The sequence below is a fragment of the Humulus lupulus genome, chromosome 9 (genome assembly GCF_963169125.1).
Source record: "Humulus lupulus chromosome 9, drHumLupu1.1, whole genome shotgun sequence".
In the NCBI taxonomy this organism is placed as follows: Eukaryota; Viridiplantae; Streptophyta; class Magnoliopsida; order Rosales; family Cannabaceae; genus Humulus; species Humulus lupulus.
The window spans coordinates 164,431,432-164,455,820 of record NC_084801.1 but is presented as its reverse complement, the minus strand read 5'-3'; the positions used below and the strand labels follow the sequence as shown (position 1 = coordinate 164,455,820).

Sequence of the window (24,389 nt, the reverse complement as noted above, 5' to 3'; positions counted from 1 at the left end):
GGTTTTCCGCAGCAGGCTTTGAAGCTGGTGGGTCCGTCGAAGTTGAGGCAGAGTTTATGTTTATCATTGTAGTTACGGGCTGGGAAGTCACATTAAGTGTCGACCTTGCTTCCTCTACATTGACAAACCTCTGTGCTCGTTTGTTAAACTCGGTTAGGGACCTCACCGGTTTTCTCTGCATGTCATCCCAGAGAGCACTTCCTGGCATTACTCCAGCTTAGACAGCCATTAGATGACCGCTGTCATCCACATTTCAAGCTCGGGCAACCTCCAAGTTAAACCTTGTAAGGTAACTTTTCAATACCTCGCCTGGCTGCTGCCAAATGTTAGTCAGAGTTGATGCCTCAGGTCTAACCCCCATCATGGCTCTGAACTGCTTCTTGAAGTCTTTAGACAGCTAATCCCAAGAAGTTATTGAGTGTCTTCTATATTTTTCGAACCAGCTTTTGGCTGGTCCTGTCAGTGATGCTGGAAATAACATGCATCTGAGCTTGTAACTCACGTTACTCGCTCTCATTATGGTATTGAATGTACTCAAATGGTTGTACGGGTTAGACTTTCCCTCAAACCTTGGGACGTGAGGGATCCGAAATCCTTGGGGAAACGGAGTGTTGGAAATATGGGGAGCAAACGGTTCAAGCTCCTCGTCAGAGTCTTCATATCGACCTTGACCTTGCTCATTTTTCAAGAGCCTGAAGGCTTTTTCTAACTGATCAATTCTTTCCTAGATCGGGTCTGCGAGGGGTATTGCCTGAAATTGGTTGTCGTCAATCACTATTCCAGGTTCGCGTCTCCACAGGGGGTCTTTACACCTATTTAAGCGATCCCTCAGGTCCGGGTTTATTGGGCTAACATTACCCCGACTCTGATTCAAGTGTTCCCGTAGGTCGAAGCGATTCTTGCGGCTCCCATTATTCTTTCGACCTCGATCATGCATGCTGACCGATCTGGTATCTCCAGAGTCGTCACTAGTAAAACTTGTCGCATGATTATTTTGAGATGGGTCTCTTTCATGCTGCCTCGTTTCTACAGTTCGAGATCGGGACGTTTGACTTTTTTCAGATAGGGTGCTTCTCCGCTCCTGGAAAGCCTCCCTGTTCCCTTGTCTCCTCCTCGCACGTCTTTCGTCCTCATCTCGAATTGGTTGAGCATTCCTGTGAGGAGGTGAAGGATATCTTATAGGCGATGGAGGGAACCGTATGGGTGACGGTGGCTGCCACCCATTTCGTGGCCTGGACGGTCCGGAGTTTGCCTGAGATGGGTTGGTTGCATTCTGTGTGTTCTCAGGGACTTGAGTCCGAGCCTCTGCAGGGGCTCGGTTGTTCTCAGTTCCCGCAGGTACCCCCGCAGTTGGATTAACCGGGGCCCTAGCTCGGGTACTTCTCTGGGGTCTCGAGGGAGCGGATGGCTCTGCTGGTGCCGGAGGTTGTTCCGACCTTTTGTGGCAGCATTCTTTCGTGGACGCCGATGAGGCCTGCGGGGAGGACATGCACGTCCCTCGGAGGAGGAGCTTGGTTTTCACGTGGAGGCGGGGGTTGAGCTGCCTGCGCCTCTGCGGCTATCCTTGCTAACTCCTAATTCCGCTTGTTGGCTTCTGCCAACTGCTGTTTCAGCTGCCGGTTTTCAAGTTCCACAATGGGAACGTACTGCTCAGGATTGTAATACATATCCTCATCCCTTGGTGGTGTGGGTGGTCCCCGAGAATCGGAGGATTCACTTCTCTCTTCAGCATCCGGGTTTACCATTGGCTATTTCCCAGGGCGTCTCGAATAATTTTCTTCAGGAACGTTCTGATCGTTAGCGGCCATAACTTGTTTAGGGACTGAATGCTTAAGGCTCTCAATGAAAGCACCAAACTGTTGACGCCGTTTTTCGTCAACAGTGAATAAGGAGCACGAAAACAATACATAGTTATGGCTAGAAAAATACAATAAGACAAATAAGATTTTTTACGTGGTTCAGCAGTTAACTCTGCCTAGTCCATGAGTCTTTGTTATTAGAACTTAAGATGATTTTTGGAAATTCTTCAAGAATGAATTCTCCAGAGTTTCTCTCAAGATCACAAAAATTCGGTCCTTTACAATGGTACATGACTTCTCTATTTATAGATGAGATTTCATAATACTATCCCACACATTTCGGGAAGTTATTCTGTATATGTAAATAAATTTAATGGCATTAAAAGCCTGTAACTCCTATATACAAGGAAACGTCCCCTGAAGATCAGGGGGCGTATAACTGAATAATAAATACCCATTTATTATAGGGGATTTACAACAATGAATGTAGACTGCGTCTCTCCAAAATGACTCACTAAGATATTCAAAGTTATCAATCTACATCGTCAGTGCCGTGCCCACCCAGGTCTCTTAATGACTTTCGAGCTGTAGCATTTTCCCCGAGATCATGTGGCTTCGAGCTCATACTTATGTCAGGCTCGGAACCCCTGATCCGAGGTCATCCGAGAACAGACGTACTTCGATGTTTGTCTTTCGAGCTTGTGAGGATTTCGAGGCTACCATCTTCAAGGTTGCCCCTGCTTTGTAGGTTCGGTGCCTAGGTGGCGGACACGTGTTCTAGACATTACGAGCCCATTCCTGACGAATCCAGCTTTCGAGATCACAATTCTTAAGACTCGAAATCTGGGTGTAATAATCTCTTATTATCACTGTCAAATTAAAAAACTAGAACAAACATAAACTTAAATAAAAATAAATTAATAAATTAATTAAAATATAATAAAATATTTTAAAGATATTTTATGATATTTTAAATAATTAAATCATATTTATTTAAAAATAATAAAGTCATACATATCATTTTTTTTATCTTATAAATTTGTGTAATAGTTTATTTTTTATCAAGTGATTGGAGCTTTTTTTCTTCATCAAATTTCACCAAAGGAGATTGCGAGATACATTAGAAACTAAAAATAGTTTATGCATATGTACTACTCTACACTATGACTTTTTTCTATTATTAATTTCTTTTTAAATATTATTATAATTTATATATATGTCATGTAACCATGTAAATATATATATGTTGTGTTTAGATGTCATATATATAAAATTATTGATATAAATATTTTTATATACTATAGAACTGTAATTAATTCTATTCTATATTGAAGAAAAAAAAGTGAACCGGTTTTTATTAAAATTATAGACAATGTTTTGCCCTAATTTTTTATTATATTTATGTCATACATTATATTAAACATATTTTATTTATTTTTATGATATTATTTATTTATTTAAAATTTATATGATAATTAAAATTAATAAAAATAAATACATATTTGAATAAACATGTTTATAACTTTGAAACTAAGTAAACTTGCATTGCACGTTATTTTTACCTAGTATTAATAAAAAATATTGAATTCAAATCAAATTTATAATATATGTATGAATAAGCATGTTTATAACTTTGAAACTAAATAAACTTGCATTACACATTATTTTTTACCTAGTATTAATAAAAAATGTTGAACTCAAATCAAATTTATAATATATGTGAAGAAAAAAGAATTAAAAATCTATGATAATTTTTTTAAAAAAAATAAGTTCTAATAGAATCACCCAATTAAAATTTATCTCACAAAACTCAACCTAACAATATTATGTCTATGACGAAAATGCTAAAATTCATGAGAAATAATTTTGACAATTTAACTTGACTAATGTGTCAGTTCAAGTGTTAAATAGTAATGAAAAAAAATGAAAACACCATCATATGGCAAGAAATAATATAATGCCAAATAAATACTCATTTATAGTATTTTAGTTTTATAAAATGAACGATGAACTTAAGCCAAAAGGCCAAATTCAATGGCACTGCAAAACATCATTTTGGTAATGTAGTTACACTATATCCATTCCAATCGCACGGCAAAGAAGGGGCATTTTGCTGATATGCTAGTAACTACATCTTTTTTTTTCTTTTTTAATTTTTATATTAATATTTTATAAATGTATATATATATATATCATTTGTGTATAAATTAAGTTAGTTTATATTGTAATTTGTAATTTAATTGTGAACCAAATATGTAATTAATATATTTTTAATAAAAAATTTAAATACATCATAACTAAATATTTGTATAATTTTTTTAAATTTTAATAAAGATTTATAATATATATTAATAAGAAAATGGAAATTAACAATCAAATATTAAAGAAACTTCTAACAAAATATATAAAAAAAACAAGCCAAACTTGTAATCTTGATCGACAAAAAAAAACATACATTAATCTTTCAAATGTGTGTTATTTTTTAGAGTTAATTAAATATAATGTTTTTTAATATAATGTAATATTTATTTATGAAAACTTATTATGTTATTTTAATTTAGCCAGTTTTGTAATTTAAAGTATTATTGTAAAGTAATTAATAATAATATTTTATTAAAATAATTAATTAGATATAATAATTATTTAATTTAGTAAAATAATATAATAATGAAGAGAAGATTCTATTTCATTAATAAAATAATAAAGAATATATTTTTTAGTGTAGTTTTTAGTGTTTGTGGTTGGAATTGAAAAAAAAATATGGTTCTAAAATTCCACCATTTTGACATTTGGAGTTGCCCTAAAAGAAGCTCAGTGTTTACTGGTTTAGTAAATGATTTAGCTCAATTCATTAATAAAATTATATGATTTAACCTCCTTTTTCATCTTGGCTGATAATGCCTTTAATAGGTTTAGATCAACTCGTATTATTCCACCCTCTAGTAACACACTACTCCTGCCAAATGTGCCCAAAAGGGAATAAAAGAGGGAGTAGAATAGTAACTATAAATAATATCAAATGTATGGCAAAACCACAAAATTAATTTAAGAGTTCTTGATCATTAGACATGCACAACCAACATTTTAGAATATGATTCGACCAAGTTTTTGTACTTACATAAACGAATCATGCAGAAAAAGCCAAAGGGTCCAAATATTTGATAACTAACTTACAGCTCATAAACGTCCTGATCCTGCATGACAAGCATCATTTTAGAACTTATCCACACAAACACCATCTCGAAGGACCTCATAAGCCTCTCTGCTCCTGCCTTTCTTCATCCCAGCTGTGAAATAGACCTTTGATCGATCAGACGAGATTGATGTAACTTTTACCCATATCATCACCTTAGTCTTCATTCCTTCTACGTCGGCTAGCTTTCCTTTCTCTAGAAATCCGGTTACTGTAGTTGAAAAACGCAATACAGATGAATCCTTGTAGCCAACTTCGCATACTGCAGGTATGTAGACAATAAGCTTTCCAGTCTCCTCGTTGAACTCGTAGTTGGTAGCATCACGAGGAAAGATTCCCACGGGCAGGTCATACTCCTTCAGCAGTTCAGGCAATGCCTTCTGCATTTTTCCTGTAGATGTAGTGCAAAAATCCATAAGTTAATAAATTGCACAACTAGCTTATGGTTTGTAATCAGAAAATAAAACTTTCATACTCGGGCAGAAGTTTTTGCACTGTAAGAGTATGTTGGTTCAAAATACAAGTAGCATATCCCCTTCGTGAACTTGCTCAATATAATATTCCCATCAGAGGCCAGAGTCATCACAAGCATTACTATTGCACAAAGCAATAAATTTGTTCCAAGCACCTCAGACTATTCTAGAATACATACAGTATTTGAGCCTTATCACTTATCAATGCTATTTGAAAGACCAACTTTCACCACCGGTATCAATCCCAATAAGGTATTATTTGATATTCAATAATGACATTCGGATTAGAAATGAGATACAGTTATGCAATTAGATATTGTTTACTAGAATAGTTGGGTCTTTAAGTTTTCTAGCTTAGTTGTTGCCTGTAAATAGGCTTCGTAATGTAAAACATTCTGGACATATATTAATAAATCAAACAGAACACTGAATTTACTTGTCTTAGCGGTTTCCTCCTTCCATCTCTTTTCTTATTTCCCCCTTCCTAATTCCTCAATTCTTCTCACTTCTCTCAACAACTTCCTTTCTATTCTGTCTTAACGCTCCCAAGCATCTTAGATCAGAAAGATATAGCCTCCAGATTCTAATTTTGTTTTCTTTTTTAGTGTTCTGCTCTAAGTTTTGCATATGTCGTGGGAAAAACTCAATCTAAAAGCATATTCATTTACACCCTAACAGTGCATACGACAAACCCAATTTTTAAGAAAAGCCAACAAAAATCACTTGAGTATTCACATACTTGGCACACAAAGATTTCTTCAACAGGCAATGTAACAAAAGTAAAAAGAGAAAAATGGAAGTGAACTAACCTTTGATTTTATTAACCAACCATTTGGTTCCTCCTTCAATGCTGGTTGACAAGGACTGGTCATTGGGAGAAAAGAGTCAGTACAGAAACATGTTAAAGAACCCAAAAACAACAGAATGCACAGGCAGGGTATATGCATACGGTCTTTCGAGAGACGCATAAACTTAAGAGAGAATAATATAAAATTATAAATCATCCTAGTACATTGACTAAAGGAAACTGCCGGTTGATAAATGATGTAACGTTAGAATATATATGATAAGCAATCGAAAAGTAAAGAAGTTTTTTTATTATTATTAAGAGCAGATATGTATGAAAAACACATATTGAATACATGGACAAGAGAGGGAGGCAGAAAAGTTTAAAGATAGACTAAATTGCTTCCTCTTCTTCTCTTCAATATATGATGTTAAATTACTACAATGTTGATTGCCATCTTAATTTCACTTTCTCAGTTTTTTTTTAAATAAAAAAATGAGAAACCACTTTCACAGTTAAACCAACTTGCCAGTTACATTTGTCAAGTAATTAAGCATTAATTACCATTCTATTTACAGAATAAACTCATCTTTGAAACAGGGGAAAAAAACTCTTAAAAAACCACTTTAGCCTACAATTTCAAACCTTTTAAATGCCATACTATACACAGGATACAAACTTATTTTCGAAAAAAAAAACAAAAAACTCTTACAAAGCCACCTCAGCCTAAAGTTTCTAACTTTCTAAATGCACATAGCTGATAAATGAGAACCTATTTACTTTTCTTGGAAGCTACCTGCATCAACCACAATGGTAAGTATAGATACTACTCAGATAATAACAGCAATCCAAAAACACTCATCAATTCGTCCCAGTTCGGTCTTTTCCTAATCGAATTATGAATTTTGAACATCGATTCTGACATAATCATCTCCTGAAACCCCTAAATTTTGTTCAAATCGCAGTAATTTAACCACGTTGTCTAAAAATTTACCCAATACAAGTCAACAACCCTAAATTGATCAATTTCCTAAACTAAAACCTTAAAAAACCAAAACCCAAATGAATTGATGGAAAAATGTATGTATATATAAAGGCTCTTAAGTCAGGAGAAATGAGAAAGAGGGTATATGGAAGCTTACGTTGATATCATCACCGACAGAATTGATCTCCCTGTTAGCCTTCTGGCTGAACCAATATGAACCCACCTTGTTTAGTATCTGATCCATGCTCGCTCTTGTCTCTCTCTCTTCTTTCCCTCTCTGAAAAGATCGAAGAGATTGAAGATCTTCGATGATGAAGAAAAAAACGTAGGAGAGAGATAGATGAGAAAATTCAAAGCTGTTTTTATTTTAAATAATTAATTAAATATTGTTGAGCTGCGCACGACCATTGTAAAACTTTACTATTCATTTTGTCAAAAAAAAAACTTTACTATTCATCTTCACCGTTGATTTTGACATGTCATAATCTAAAGTTATTTTTACAAGGAAATTTTACTATTCATACTTAATAGTCTAATATTACTAAAAAATTCTTAGTACTATTAATCTTTTCAATTTGATGCTAAATATTTCTCTCATACTCAAAATACATCTCTCATTATATCAAGAATCCTAAAACTCTCCATTCCTTTCTCTCTTTCCCTCTCTCTCATTCTCACGAAATCCCTCCTAAAACCTACAGATTTGTATGATTTTCTTGCTGAAATCATTGTTAGTCATCTCCATTGTCTTTGTAAAGTCGTCAATATCAAAGGTAACATCCATTTTGAGGGTTTTTGAGGAGAAAAACTATGGATAAGAAGATTGTTCACTTTATGTGTTGGGTATTATTTGTTTACATTTTTTTGGCTATTTTGAACAGATTTGAGCCTATATTGGTGTGTTTTTTAGAGAGATTTCGCGATCTGCGTTTTTCTGCAACTTTTTTGCTCGATAACAGTTCGATAGAGGCTCGATAATATGTAGAAAAAGGTTCTTTTATGAGCTCGATGCTGCTCGATATAGTTCGATTATAGGTCGATAGTTTTAGGCTTTGTTGCTCGATTGGGCTCGGTGGCAACTCAATAAGGGTTCGATTAGACCCTAGAATATTTGGTGTAGTTGTTTTCTTGATATGCGCTCGATAGGAGCTCGATAGGGGTTCGATGAAGGTTTTGGTTAGGTTTATGTTCGGTTTAAGAACTTTTAGCTTGATAAGAACTCGATAAGCTCTCGATGAGAGCTCGATGGGAACTCGATAGAGTTCGATTAAAGCTCGATAATATTCTTTTTTCATGACTTTGTGAAAAATTGACAGTTTTTTTTAACAATTTCTATGTTTTTTTTTTCCAACACAGGTTCCATTATCTACGTTTTTGTAGCCTATAATGGTGTTTGGGAATTACAAGGGAATATGTGGATTTTCCAGGACCCTCAATGCATGGTGATACCGATGGAGGATACTGTAACGTACTTGCAACTTCTTGACATATTGCACAAGGAACTTGAAGTTGATGAACAGATGTATGGGTTGAAATTGGAGGTTCCTTACACATGCGCGACCAACCGTTTACACCCGTTCATGTTGAAAGTGATCTTGGTGTATGTGCATTCTTAGGAGTAATATTTAAAGAAAGGTTAGCCTTGTGTGTCACTCCTATTAAGAAGATTGTCATTGTAGATCCATATTCCACTCCCGGACCTGAGGGAGCAACCAATACTTTAGGTAGTCTTATTGGTGACCTGAGAGACAACCACTATGAGTACGACCCCTATGTGAATGATGATCCAGTAGCTGAACATAATGAGGACTCGGGATATGATTCAAAGGCATATTATAGAGCAGAAGTGTCGATTGACATGTCTAATGATTTGCAAGTCAAACAAGTATAAGAATAGTCAGTATGTCCTATTGCAAGGGTGAACCCACCAAGTCAAGGACGTCAAACACCTGGCACCAGCTCTAGTCGTCCTGGTGGAACAGAATATAACAATACAGGGAACGTTCCAATATGTTCAATAAAAGATAACAGAAGATGGAGTGCTCCCATGTTTACAAAAGAAGATAGCATGGTTTCTAGTTGATCTGAAACACCCTCATCCGGTGTACCTTGGGAGAACTACACCTTGGGAAGACTTTTGAGAACAAGATGGAATTGAAAACCAAAGTGGCTCTCTTCGTAATGAAGAATAATTTTGAGATTATGGTACTGATGTGTTGTATATCACCTCCAAGGATCCTGATTGTGATTGGAGAATAAGGGGGAAAAAAGTAGCGTGATCGAAGATGTTTGAGATCATTGTTTATAATAATGTACATACTTGCTCACTAGAATTGCGACAAAAAGACCACCATCAAGCAACACCTTGGGTCATTGGGCATCTTATCAAGAACAAATATGCTACTAATGGCACTAGATACCCGACAAACATCATAAAGGAGGATAAGAAGAATAATTTTGGGATCGATATGAGTTATATGAAGGCTTGGAGATGTAGAGAGAAGGCACTCGGTTATGTCAGGGGGAACCTGAAGAATCGTACTCCAAGTTACCTTCTTACTTGTACATGCTACAGAAAAAGAATCCAGGTACAATAATTGATTTTGTCACAGATGATGGTCTCTTTCTTTAATGTTTCTTCTCACTTGGAGTTTGTAGAAAGGGATTTACATCATGTCTTTCTGTTATATGTGTGGACGAAACTTTCTTGAAGTCAAGGTATGGTGGTCAAATGTTGTGTGTTGTTGCATTGGATGCGAATAACCACACATTGCATGCTACCATCACATAAATATGAATGTAATCACTAAGTTCAAGATTGATCACTGTCACAAGGAGATGTGGAATGCGCCATATGCATTTCGTAAGTCAAAATTTCACAGGTTCTTCAACAATATAAAGCAAATGGATCCTGCCATAGCTCAATATCTCGAGGGTATTGGCTTTAATAAGTGGACTCATGCTTACTTTCCTGGGAATCGATACAATGTAATGACAAGAAACTACGCTAAAAGCTTCAACAACAAAACCAGAGACGCAAGAACCTTCCCAGTCATTACTTTTGTGGAATTCATTTGTTTCACAATTCAGTCATGGTTTGCTGCGCGTCGTGAGGAGGTAGAGAAGTGCACATCCAAATTAGTAACAATATATGAGAAAGATGTCTCAGGCATTGCGGATGATGCAAGGTACTTGAAAGTCCACCCTCTTGGATAATTCGAATTTCATGTGGTAGACCCAGAAGGTGATGGTGAGGTGAATTTGATGAACAAATCATGCTCCTGTGGCATGTTTCAAATAATGGGTTACCCTTGTGTATCATGGTGTGGTTGCAGCCATCCTGCTCGGTGTCAACATTCACTCATTGTGTTCCCCATATTACACTACTAAGATGTGGAGGGAGTCTTACAAAGAAAAAATTTACCCAACTGGTAATAAGGACGATTGGGAAGTTCCCGAGAACATAGAGAAAATGCAAGTTGGGGTTCTCGTTGAGAAACAACCAGTTAGTCGGCCGAAGAAGAATAAGGTGGGAAAAAGGAAGACAAACTGCACTCCATCGAATGGTGAAATCATTCGCAAAGAGCGCAAGTGTAGTATGTGTGGTGGTCTTGGCCACAACAAGGCTACATGCAAAGCCAGGCTATAAACTTTTTTTTCCCATATCTACTTGTTGTATTAATAACATAGCTTGTTTTCCCTTTTTTTTTTTCTTTTATTTGCCATAAAAGTTATGTTAAGCTCGATGAGTTCGAGTGTAGCTCAATGTTAACTCGATAGTAGCTCAATATGAACTCGATAATATGGTTGTTAACTTAGCTTCTAAACTGACTTCAAATCTTATCTCGATATTAGTTCGATAATGGTTCGATATAGCTCGATATTAATTCGATAATTGTTCAATATGGCTCGATATTGGTTCGATAACAGCTAGATAATGGATATGAAAATGATATTGCTCGATTAAATCTCAATATTAGTTTGATAACAGTTCGATATTGTTCGATAATAGTTCGATATAGCTCGATAACAGCCATATGAAAGTTACACAAAAATGTGAACAATCGAACCCAAAAATAAAAAACTTCACATGTAAAGACCCTGTATATATACAATCATCAAGGTAACAAATTTTTATACCACAAGTTTGTGGTCCACTTGTTCCTGAACACCTCTATATTTTAATTGCAGATAGTTTCCATGTTCGGAATTGTGCCCTGAAAGCATATGTAGTAAACATTGTTTTATGAAATAAATAAATTGAATTTGTTATGCATATATTTTATGGACTATATTATTCTGTGATAATATTATGTAAATATTAGAAAAATTCATAAGTTCATATATGTGATATCAACACACATATTGGTACGGAAGAATTGTGTTTTAGATAAATGAACTTGAATAGTTCGCAATAAAATAAATTTATGGAATCTTTAGATTAATTACTGCAAGTACGATCCACTAGTATTATGAATACATGTGATCTAGATCCGGATCACTAGTGTGGTAGGACACTTTAGTGGAGGTGCTCTATTTATTAGAGAATATATAGAACTGGACCAGATATGTTTATTAATACTTAGTTAAATACCATTTCGAAGTATTAATTAAATATATCAATTGATGATTATATACAAATAGATCTTAATCCTGAAGTTACTATGAACTCATGTTTATGTTATATGAGTTCTTTGATTCACTCATTAGGGTCTATCAGAATGATTAGGCTAGAAACTTTTGTTTTGGGAACTCATTAATGTAGATCGCTGGGGACATAGTATACAGATATGAAATCTATGTCTTATCGCAAGAGATTGAATAATGGTTATCTTAAGGGTTGACTTTTGAGATTGAAAGGTTATTGAGCTCAAAATTCATAATTTAGTTATGAATTAACCTTCACTAGTAAAGCCAATGGTACTTAAAGAAACAAGAGATAATTAAAAGGGTACAACAGTAATTTTATTCCCTATTAATTATGAACCATTATTAGAGGGTCAATTTGTATGCAATGATTATGTCAATGGACGCTTTATAATTATAAAGTACTCAGTAAATAAAATGTCTATAATTACAAGAGTGCAGTCTCATATTTATAGTGGAATAATCATGAGATTAATAAATTAAGATTATTTAATTAAAGAGTTTAATTAATAATATCAAATTTATTGGAGCTTGGAATTATAGGTCCATAGGTCCCCATAGCGACTCTATCAGCACTATTCAAAATAAGAGTTGATATGAAGAAGAAAATAGTTTAAAGACATATTTAAGAAGAAATTTGTTCTTCGGGCCAAATATACAATTATATCATAATAGTGATTAACTAATTAATTACAAATTACTTGTAGTTAACAGAATTAATTAATATTTAATTATTGTATAATTTTCAAAATTATATTAAATAATTAAATTAATTTCAAATTTTAATTAAATAATTAATTAATTATAATTTTTGAAATTATAATGAATTAAATATTTATTTTCGAAAATATTGGATTTAATTAATTGGTAGAATTAATTAAATATCTTTATTTGAGTGGGAGATAATAATCTGATAAGTTCATATTAGATTTGAATTTAAAAGATTAATATTTATTCAAATAATTAATTATATTTGATAATTAGTTAAAAAGATATTTAATTTAAATTTGAATTAGTTATAAGGTTGTTAAATCTTATCTAATTTGAATAAATAATTAAATAAAAATAGAAAAATCAAATATCCCTAAAAATAGGGGTGGTACACGTGCACACACAGTGGCGTGTACTGCTATTTTTCAGGGATAGGATTTTTATTTTTATTTATTTATTTAATTAATTAATGGATAATTCAAAAAATTAGTTTTTGGATATTTTCATTAATAAAATAAATAATTAATTAAAAAGTAAATTGTAAGTTGGTTACAAATTTATTTTTTAAATTTGAATATTTTCTTTAAGTATGACTAATCAGAAAATATATTGATTACTAAGACAACTCAGTCTATTCGCTCTGTGAAAAATAGAATGATATTTTTCTCTCCCTGAAAAATAAAGAACCAATTCTCAGGCCTATTATCTTGATCTCATGTATTGAGTACATCAAGTAGAATCACAAATAAACCATCATTCATTATCTAAGTGCCCACACACTTCTTGAGGTGTAGAGAACACTGTGGAAGATCTTAGTGTGAGTACCTGGGAGCAGCTTGGATAGGAAGATCGTTCTAATTACAAAAAGATAGCAATGACACTTGATAGGCTTCGAGAGGTATGATTTCTATTCTTAACTTGCTTATGATTAATGTATGTATATTAATGGATCTGCATATTTAAAGGTAGTTTAAATATGTTACAAAATTTTTGTTGTACAATGGGCCAACCCCACCACCTTTCCGCTGCGTATTAGGAAACTTGTTCCTAACAATTGGTACTAGAGCGGTCATTAATCTCTGCATACATTAATTACTGTGTGGGCATAATATGCATTCTTATGTTATTGTAATATATGTGAAAGGATGGATGTATGTATGATTATAGTTTATTCTTAAGAGTCGTTAATTATATGATGTTTTGGGTTTAGGAAATGTTCTTAAAATTCTAGATGAAAAATGTAAGTCATTTTGGGGCATATGAATTTTTCGTAATTTAAGTTTCTACGTTAAATTATTTGAAAATTTATGTAAGGCCCGAACCTCGGGTTCCGTGCCCCAAAGCCTGAGCTTGTGCCTAGCCGTGCCCAACACCTGCTGCTGCCAGCGCGCCCTTGCGCCTCACCCAGCCGCACGCCCAGCGCACCCTGCGCCAGCTACGCACCCAGCACCTACAACGCACCCCGCGGCTACGCCTATCGCACGCGCACCATGCACCCCAGCCGCACCTCCTAGCTTGCTGCTACCGTGCCCCATGCCAAGCCACCATATGCAGCCGCCCCTAGGGTTTCTAAACCCTAGGGCTTGCATCTAAAATTATCCATTTAAATTATGGCCTTAATTAATTTTTGCCCATAATTAAAATTGTTTTATTTTGAATTAATTGTATGAGCCCAAATTCAAAACTAGGCCTAATAACTTATCAGGCATTAAAGCCCAAGTTAATTATTCTTAAAAAAAAATTAAGATAATTAAAAGTTATTTTAATTCAAAATTAAATGGATAAGTGACTTAATGGAACAAGACTACTTGTGAAGGCCCAAAATTAAAGATAGAGATCTCTTTACGTCTTATTTAGTTTCTTATATTTTTATGTATAATTTTGCAAGTGTTGTAATTTTTCTAGAAATACTCAAGACACCCTGTAATGACCCCAAATTCGCTATTGAGGCTTAAGGGCCTTGATTAGTGTGTTGGGAGGGCATTATTGGGTTAAATGTGATTTGAATGATTTTATTGATTTAAATGCATAATTATATGATTAATAATGCATGTATAATTATATTGGTATTAATGTGATATGTATATATGGTAATTGTGAGAACCACATTATTATGTGGGTAGGTCTACAGAGCACGACTTGAGGCGATCCTAAGGTTAGTTAGCGGGGAAAAGTCACAACAGGGCTTAACAGTTGACTTTGGATAAGTCAGGGGTATTTCAGGTATCGGGTAGCTATTTAGACTATCGGGTTATGAAAATAAATATATGGTGATATATTTGAGGTCAGGAAGTCTGGGCGGGAATATTGGGGAATTTTACTGTTTTGCCCTCGGGAACGTTCCCGGCACCCCGAGCCTCGGGATTGACTTAATGGGATAAGATTGGACTGAAGCTTTAGAAAACAGTAGACAGAAAATTAAACCGACCCTTTATTCAGCCTTTCCTCTCTCTTTCTCTCAAGGAAAACCACAAAGGAAAAATAGAGAATTTATGGGATTTTAAGCTGGGAATTTGTTGGGAATTCAGTGGGGATTTGAAGCTAAGCTCAGAGATTATCCAGGAGATATTTAATCAAGGATAAGGTAAGGATCAAACTATGTTTTTGAAGTTTCAATTCTGAGTTTTCAGCTGGGTATTGAGGTGATTTCAATTTTGATGTTTAAGGTGGAATTTGAGCTGGAAAGCTTTGGAAATTAGCTGGGTTTTGATTAGGGAAAGGATTCCATTGAAGAGGTAAGCTTTAATTTATAAATTAGAGGTTTAAATCTAAGCTTTGTCTGGTTGGTTTTGAGCATTTATGCTCTTAAGTTTCAGAAATTAAAAGTATGATTTCTATGAGTTTAAGTTGACTTTTTCTACTGAATTGTGTAGTTTAACTTATTCTGAAAGTGTTTGGATTGTTGGGTGTTGAAGTAGGGAGCTTAAGGGTGGTTTTGGATAAGGTTTTAAGCCTAGAAATGGTGGGAATTCTGGGTTTGAAGGGAAGGGCCGCGTCTCTGTTCTAGAGCATTGCAGCCCTAGGTTGAAGATGAGCCAAGGAGGCTCGGCCAGGGGTGAGCACCGCGGCGCTCAATGCTAGGGCCGCGGCGCGTGTCTTTGTCCAGGGCTGCCCTTGGTTCTGTTTTGAGGCCAGGGCCGCGGCTAAGCTTCAAGGGCCGCAACCCTTAGTTGTGCACTTGAACGTTGGGGATTTTAGGCATGGGAATGTGGTCTAGAATGCTCGGGATCGATTTCACCACCGTGCTTGGTGGAATTCGGATTCCCGGAAGTTAGTTTTGTAACCGAAAACCCTTATTTGAATATTAATGGAACCCTATACCTTGGTTGTGACTAGGTGATAAAAGCTTAGGCTCGGGAACAGATCGTGCTTGAGGAGCGTTGCTCGTAATCTGAAACCGTAAAGATTAAAGGTAAGAAAACTGCACCTGGTTGAATATCTGTGACAGGACTAAGGGCTCCCTATTGTGTATGCTTGAAAAGATGGTATTATGCCATGCAAGCTAATTAGTGAACCAACGGCCTAAGGGTGCCAAGGGTTACACTAGCGCACAGGGCGCGACTTGGCCACTGGTAGCCAAGGACAGCTTAATATGCACTGAGCTCGGTTTAAGCGGGTTAGAGTTAGTGGGGTAAATAGAGGGTGCGGCCTAAGTTGTCGGCCCTGATTATTATGTGATATGAATGTTATAAGTGTTTGATTGCATCCATAACTCTGAATAAATGCTGAATGAGTAATGTGAATTATTTGATGAGAGTTCATGCTTCGTGAATTTACAATTTGTTATTACTGTTTGTGTTGCACATGTTTTCTTGCTGGGCCTTGGCTCACGGGTGCTACGTGGTGCAGGTAAAGGCAAGGGCATGTAGAGTCCCATAATTTACTTAGCTAGTTAGATAGTAGTAGTAGTAGTAGTAGTAGTAATAGCTAGTATTAGTTATAGTATGTTCATTACTGTGGATTTTGGTTCAAGCCGGGACTTAGTTAGAAACTTCTAGCAATAGTTATGGATTTTATAAGTTTAACCTATAGTTTAAGAATATTAATTATAACATAAGGTTTGATTAACATTGTTGGTTATTAATATGATAATTATTATAACATAAGGTTTAGATAGAGCTAATAAGAATATGACACTTGTCATGAACATAGTTATTCCTAAGGTTTAGATAGAGCTAATAGGATTATGACACTTGTCATATGCATGATTATTAAGGAATTATTATTTTAATAATGGAAATATAAGACTTAGTCTTCACCAGAATCTGTTAGGAGCATGATATTTATTTAGATATTTAGACTCACAATTTTATTTATTTGTGATTTAGATATTTTATTTATTTGTGATTTAGATAATTAAATAGATTTTTCGTACCTTTAGGGTACTGTAACTTCCGACCTATTTTTGACCTAGTTATGCTATGAATTTCGAAAAATAGTATTTCTAAAAAGTTGTAGATAATTTAATTAGCTTTCTAATGGTATAAATATATTATAAATTGAAGTCCTACAGCTCCAGATATGTTAATTTTACTATAGGTTAGTTTAGAGTTACAGGATTTAGAAAGTTAGAAGTTAGGATTCTATTTTAAATTTGGATTATAATTAGAAGATTTTTATTCCTAGAACTCTATAAATAGGACCTAGCACCAAGCTTTTTCATTCATTCTTCAAGCATTGATCAGAGCCTTCTAGGTGCTAGTGAGACTATAGAGTGATAAACACTTGGGTTGGGGTTATAAGCTTTGTCATTCTAAGCTTATTAGACACTTGGGAAGTAAGGTTCATAGAGTGTATTTCAGTTTCGAGGTGTAGTTCGGTCATAGCAATTTCAAAGGTATTCCTATTCTTAGTTCCTTTTCTGTATTGTTAGTTCTTATAGTTTTTCTCTACTCAAATCCTAACCCAATCTTCTCTATTCTTGGTTAGGCATCTAAGTTCTTCGAACTTGAGATTTCTTGTTGGTAAGTATCTTCTAGATGGTTTAATTCATTCCTCTTCATCTCTTTCTTTTAGAAAACTCACCTCTCTATTAATGGTTTTTAGGAGTGTTCCAAAATCCCGACTTTGTTGGTTTTTAGGAGTGTTCCAAAATCCCGACTTTGTTCTCATCATCCCGGTATTTTGGTAAGGAAAATAGGATAGATCTTGTATGTTTGTATGATATGTTATGCTATGTTTATGTTATGATATGTTTATTCTATAATAAGTATATGTATAATATGTTTTGTAGTCCTTGGGCATATGACTTGTTTAGATAACAAGCCCCAAGATTATGTTTTTAGTCGCTTGGGCATATGACTTGCTTAGATAGCAAGCCCCAAGATTATTTTATCATTTTCATGGTTTAGAGTTATGGTTTACCCTACCTCAGATATTAGACATGGGACCTAGATGGGTTATCATATACTACCATGTGATCTAACCCACCTCAGATATTAGACAGAGGACCTAGATGGTTTATCACATGCCATGTTAATGAGTTAATGGCCATTAATATTGTAGTCCTATATGATATACGTTTTTATAGTCATATGTTTTTAGTGTATGCTTATGATTTATTATGTATGTTTTAGATAGTATTATGTTTTATAGTATATGATGTAGTTTTATGCTTATGATATATGATGTATGTTTTTAGTAGGTTTTCTTTGTTGGGCATTAGGCTCATTCCTTTATTTTTAGTGTGATGCAGGAAAATGAATATGGAAGGCGGAAGGATTCTTGGTAGCTTGGCTTGTGTGTTGAGGATGGATGGAATGTGTGGACTGCGTGTCAATCGAGGATGAAGTTATTTATTTATTTTTTAGTCTTTTAAATCATGTTTTTTCCGCATTTAGTTTTGTAAACAATTTTATTTAGTTTAAGATTATGTTTTATGTTTTAAACAATGAGTACCCATGCCATATTTTCTATTATTATGTAGTTGATACAATATTTTGAGATTTAATAAAGTTATATTATTTCTTATGTACCTTTCCCAAAATAGTAGCTATGTATAATAGATCTAATGGTCCAAAGTCTTAGAAATAGTTGGGTCATTACAGGGCAAGCTTGATCAGCCTTGATTGGAGAGCTCTGCGAGCAGAATGTACATGGCCAGCTGCTCAGCCGCCACGGTTGAGGTTTAGGCAGGGACGCGAAACCCAAAGATTGTCCATTTTGCCTTAGTATGTCTAATAGTTGTTTGTGTTGTTTTGGAAGTCTGTAACCCAACTTTTTAACTCTGTTCCTTTTGGGATCCCATGTATATAACAGTTTAATTATATAAAGTGAAACTTTTGAGACCAAAACCTTTTTAACCCTAGCTCATACATGTTTAGTGACACGTTTTTAAATTAATGACTTGATTAGCAAGTCTTACACCTTTATAAGTATACAGTGTAGCGGTCTTGGCTATCCAGGGCGTTACACACCCGACCCGCATTTATTTATTTAGTTAGTATTTATTTATTTAAATATTTGAATGTGATTAAATTGTTTAATGCTTTATCATGCATTTTTGACATGCCATACATATAACCCACACAGTATTTAAAATTGTGCATGCATCTCATATGAGTAGAAACATGCATTAGGATTGTCCTATATGATTATATGCTGGACCATATAATAATAAATCTAGTTTTCAACTAGTTCAAGTGCGGAAATAGATTTTAAAAGTTGTTTAATTTCTAATGTTTAATAAAATTATTTTATTAAATTATAAATGATATTGTTAGTAATTATAACAAATTAAAATTGAATTAATTAGGACATAATTCTATAATTTTAATTTTTCTTAATTTGATTAGTAATTATTAGAATATCATTTGGTAAAAATAGATCACTTTATTTTTACAACCAATTAAAAAGCATAGGATGTTTTGAGAAAACACATATTCTAAAATAGTGAGTAGGAGAGGAAGTTATGACAATAAGTCCCATGGTCTCCATTATTAGTTAGCACCGAGATCACATGGAGAGGGCCTCGTGACACTATTGCTTGTGTCTCCCTAAGGAAGGATTTCGATTTTGTTATTCTCCAGGAAAACTTCTTTTTCAAGAATAGGATTTAATGATGTATTTCAAGTTTGACTGACCCTAAGGCACACTCTTGAGTTAAGTCATTGATCCAAAATAATAGGTTACACTCACAAGGTATATTAGGCTTTCGAGCGGACTACTGTATTCTTGACCAAACAAGCGGTTGTTTATAAGTTAAAAGAGAAATATTGATTTAAGTTTTCACTTATAAATTTGAGAACTTGTCTCAAAATTAATTTGGAATTAGTCTAATTTGCCTTAAGGCTGGTCCATTGATGTTCAAATTAATTAAACGTGGAATTAGTAATTATTTTTTATGTGTTATTTAATTGTTGTATTCATGCATCACGTTTACTATTCCGAAAAAGACTGATATTTATTATATGCATAAATTCATTTTGTTTATTTATTTATTCCCAGCAAATATGTCTATTGGTGAATTACACATCGATGCCTTTCTCAAATCCTTGGTTATTGAACCTGAAAATATGCAACACTGGTTTCGAGGCATGTTGAACATTTTTTCTTATAAAAAGATGATGTCAACCGTCTGTAACAAACCTCCAACGAAACCACCTTTGGCTACTAGCTATGAAGCAGAAGAAAAATATGCAAATTGGATAAAATCCAATCGGTTGGCACGTTATTGCATGCTTTCAACCATGCCTGACGAAACAAAGGAAAAATATATACACTATGACTCAGCACATGAGATGTGGCGAGCAATGACAGAGTAAGTCTTTGATGAGTGTCATCGTTTATATCAAACAAAAAAGGTAAATAAGATTTACATATATTTTTCAACTTTGAATAGTAGATTCAAATATTATGAATATCAGATTCAAATTTTTGGATAGTAGATTCAAAATATATGCCACTAATCTATTTTTTTTTTGTTTTTCCTTTTGCAGAATCAGAACCCTGAAAAGGAAGAAGAGACTGATGAGGATTTCAATAGCATGTAAAGAGATGGAGGAGTTGGAGAGTAGTTTTATTTAGTAATTTTATTATTAGTTGAACAATTTAAATTTCTTTATTTTTTTTTAGAAATTTTAGATTTCTTTAAACAAAGAAAACTACAGTCTAGAAATTTAGTTTATTATTAGTAATTTTGATTATTAATGTTTGGAAACTTATTTCTATTTTTTGCATAACATTTATTTCTTTTATTAATAAAGTAGTTATTATTTAAAGAAATTATCTATTTACTTGTTATGCAAATGCTTTGGGATAAACAAAACTTACATACTTATAATGAATGGCAATTTTTTTTTATAATTCTGAATTATTTAAAACGACTAATCCTAGATCTATTAAACGACACAAGACTGATTCCGATAGTGAAACATATCTGTGGCACTTGAGATTGGCCATATTGGTCTAGATAGAATAAATAGGCTTGTAAAGGATGGTCCTTTAAGAGAACTATCTATTGGATCTCTCCCTGTTTGTGAATCCTGTCTAGAAGGCAAAACGACCAAGAGACCTTTCTCTGCTAAAGGTTCAAGAGCCACAGAACCACTTCAGCTAGTACATACGGATGTTTGCGGTCCACTTAATGTACAAGCAAGAGGAGGTTATGAATACTTCGTTACTTTCATTGATGATTATTCAAGATATGGTTACCTATACTTAATGCAAAGAAAATCTGAAACTTTCAGAAAGTTCAAAGACTTTCAAGCAGAGGCTGAAAAGCAATTAGGTAAATCACTAAAAGCTCTTCGATCTGATCAAGGAGAAGAGTACTTGGATTTTGAATTCGAGGACCATTTGCGTGAGCATGGCATTCAAACCCAACTCACAGCACCTGGAACGCCATAGCAAGATGGTGTTTAAGAAAGACGGAACAGAATGTTATTAGATATGGTTAGATCAATGATGAATTTCTCATCATTACCATTGTCATTCTGGGGCTATGTGATTCAATGTGCTCTATACATATTGAATGTTGTTCCATCTAAGTCTATCCAAAATACACCCATAGGATTATGGAATTGTTGTAAACCTAGTTTACACCATTTTCAAATTTGGGGGTGTCCTACACACGTGCTTAAAGGAAAGACCGGGAAGTTGGAATCACGCTTTGAAGTGTGCATTTTTGTGGGATATTCCAAAGAGACTAGAGGTGGAATTTTCTATAGTCCAAAAGAAAATAAAACATTTGTATCGACAAATGCAACTTTTCTTGAACATGACTATGTTAATAACCACAAACCTCGTAGTAAGATTGTTCTGGAGGAGATGGTCTCGAATGAAGTTGCAAAGTCACCAGCAACAACCAATGGAAAACAGCAAGAGGAAATTGCTAGTTCTAGTGAGAATAGTAGAGAACCTCGTCATAGTGGGAGGGTTAGTAAGCAACCCACACGCTATGAACACGAAGTTCAAATGCTTGTGTCTAACACAAACAAAGACGATCCATTAACACTTAAAGATGCAATGAATGATTCTGACAAGGACAAATAGCAAGAAGCCATGAACCAAGAAATGGAATCGATGTATTCCAATTCTGTCTGGGTTCTTGAAGATCCACTTGAGAATATCAAACCCATTGGTTGCAAGTGAATATTCAAGAAGAAAAGAGGAGCGGATGGGAAAGTAGAGACTTTCAAAGCAAGGCTTGTAGCCAAAGGTTACACACATAAAGATTGAGTATGAAGAAACCTCTTCTCCTGTAGCCATGTTAAAATCCATTTGTATACTCTTGTCCATAGCTGTGTGCATGGATTATGAGATTTGGCAAATGGATGTCAAAACAGCTTTTCTGAATGGCTACCTTGATGAAACCATTTATATGTCTCAATCAGAAGGGTTCGAATTAAAAGGTCAAGAGCAAAAGGTTTGCAAGCTTCTTAGGTCCATTTATGGACTCAAACAAGCTTCTTGATCTTGGAATCTTAGATTTGATGACACAATTAAAACATTTGGTTTTGAACAAAATGTTGATGAGCCTTGTGTCTATAAACAAATCAAAGATGGTGTAGTAGTATTCCTCATTCTTTACGTTGATGATATAATACTGATTGGAAATGACGTAACATCATTATCAAAGGTAAAGAACTGGTTAGCTGAACAATTCCAAATAAAGATTTGGGAGAAGCCAAGTATGTTCTGGGCATTAAGATTCTTAGAGATAGACATAACAAAACTTTAGCACTGTCTCAAGCAACTTATATTGATAAGGTGCTAGAATGCTTTAACATGCAAAACTCCAAAAAGGGTGATATGCCAGCCCGTTCTAGAGTATTCCTTTCCAAGGAGCAGTGTCCCAAAACACCTCAGGAGGAGGAAGACATGAGATAGTATCCCTATGCCTCAGCAGTAGGCAGTCTGATGTATGCCATGTTGTGTACAAGACCTGACATTTGTTATGCAGTAGGGATAGTCAGCCGTTATCAATCCAATCCTTGATTGAGTCATTAGACTGCAGTGAAGAATATTCTCAAGTATCTTAGAAATACTAGAGATTATATGCTTGTATATTCAGGTGGAGACCTGAACCCCACTGGTTACACTGATTTTGATTTTCAATCAGACAGAGATAGTCGGAAATCGACTTCTGGATCAGTGTTTACTCTTGGAGGAGGAGCGGTAGTCTGGTGAAGTATTAAACAAACCAGCATTGCAGGCTCCACCATGGAAGCCGAGTATATAGTGACTTGTGAAGCAACTAATGAGGCTGTGTGGCTCAAAAAGTTCTATTCCGATCTGGAAGTTGTACCAGATGTGGATAAGCCACTAGTCTTATACTGTGACAATAGTGGGGCAGTAGCTAACTCAAAGAAACCACAGAGTCACAAGAGGGTAATGCACATCGAGAGGAAGTATCACTTGCTAAGAGAGATAGTTCATCGATGGGATGTTGCAGTTATGAAGATAGCTTCGGAGCATAATCTTGCAGATCCTTTCACAATGACTTTATCCATTAAATCTTTTAAGAAGCATGTAAGAAACATGGGATTGAGAGAGATGCCTCTTTTGCTTTAGGACAAGTGGGAGATTGTTGGGAATTGTGCCCTGAAAGCATATGTAGTAGACATTGTTTTATGAAATAAATAAATTAATTAAATTTGTTATGCATATATTTTATGGACTATATTATTCTGTGATAATATTATGTAAATATCAGAAAAATTCATAAGTTCATATATGTGATATCAACACACATATTGGTACGGAAGGATTGTGTTTTAGATAAATGAACTTGAATAGTTCGCAGTAAAATAAATTTATGGAATCTTTAGATTAATTACTGCAAGTACGGTCCACTAGTATTATGAATACATGTGATCTAGATCCGGATCACTAGTGTGGTAGGACACTTTAGTGGAGGTGCTCTATTTATTAGAGAATATATAGAACTGGACCAGATATGTTTATTAATACTTAGTTAAATACCATTTCGAAGTATTAATTAAATATATCAACTGATGATCATATACAAATAGATCTTAATCCTGAAGTTACTATGTACTCATGTTTATGTTATATGAGTTCTTTGATTCACTCATTAGGGTTTATCAGAATGATTAGGCTAGAAACTTTTGTTTTGGGAACTCATTAATGTAGATGGCTGGGGACATAGTATACAGATATGAAATCTATGTCTTCTCGCAAAAGATTGAATAATGGTTATCTTAAGGGTTGACTTTTGGGACTGAAAGGTTATTGAGCTCAAAATTCATAATTTAGTTATGAATTAACCTTCACTAGTAAAGCCAATGGTACTTAAAGAAACAAGAGATAATTAAAAGGGTACAACGGTAAT

At 34.5% G+C, this 24,389-nt stretch overlaps 1 protein-coding gene across 1 annotated transcript; it reads right to left on the bottom strand.

Moving 5' to 3' along the window:
- Window positions 1-4,839: 4,839 nt before the first annotated feature.
- Window positions 4,840-7,633, bottom strand: LOC133800918 (uncharacterized protein At5g01610-like). The gene is made up of 3 exons (XM_062239028.1): window positions 7,395-7,633; window positions 6,275-6,329; window positions 4,840-5,383 (listed from the first exon to the last, which is right to left on the bottom strand). Exons 1-3 carry the CDS (start codon window positions 7,479-7,481, stop codon window positions 5,013-5,015), a joined length of 513 nt encoding a protein of 170 aa, XP_062095012.1. The 5' UTR covers window positions 7,482-7,633; the 3' UTR covers window positions 4,840-5,012.
- Window positions 7,634-24,389: the final 16,756 nt, after the last annotated feature.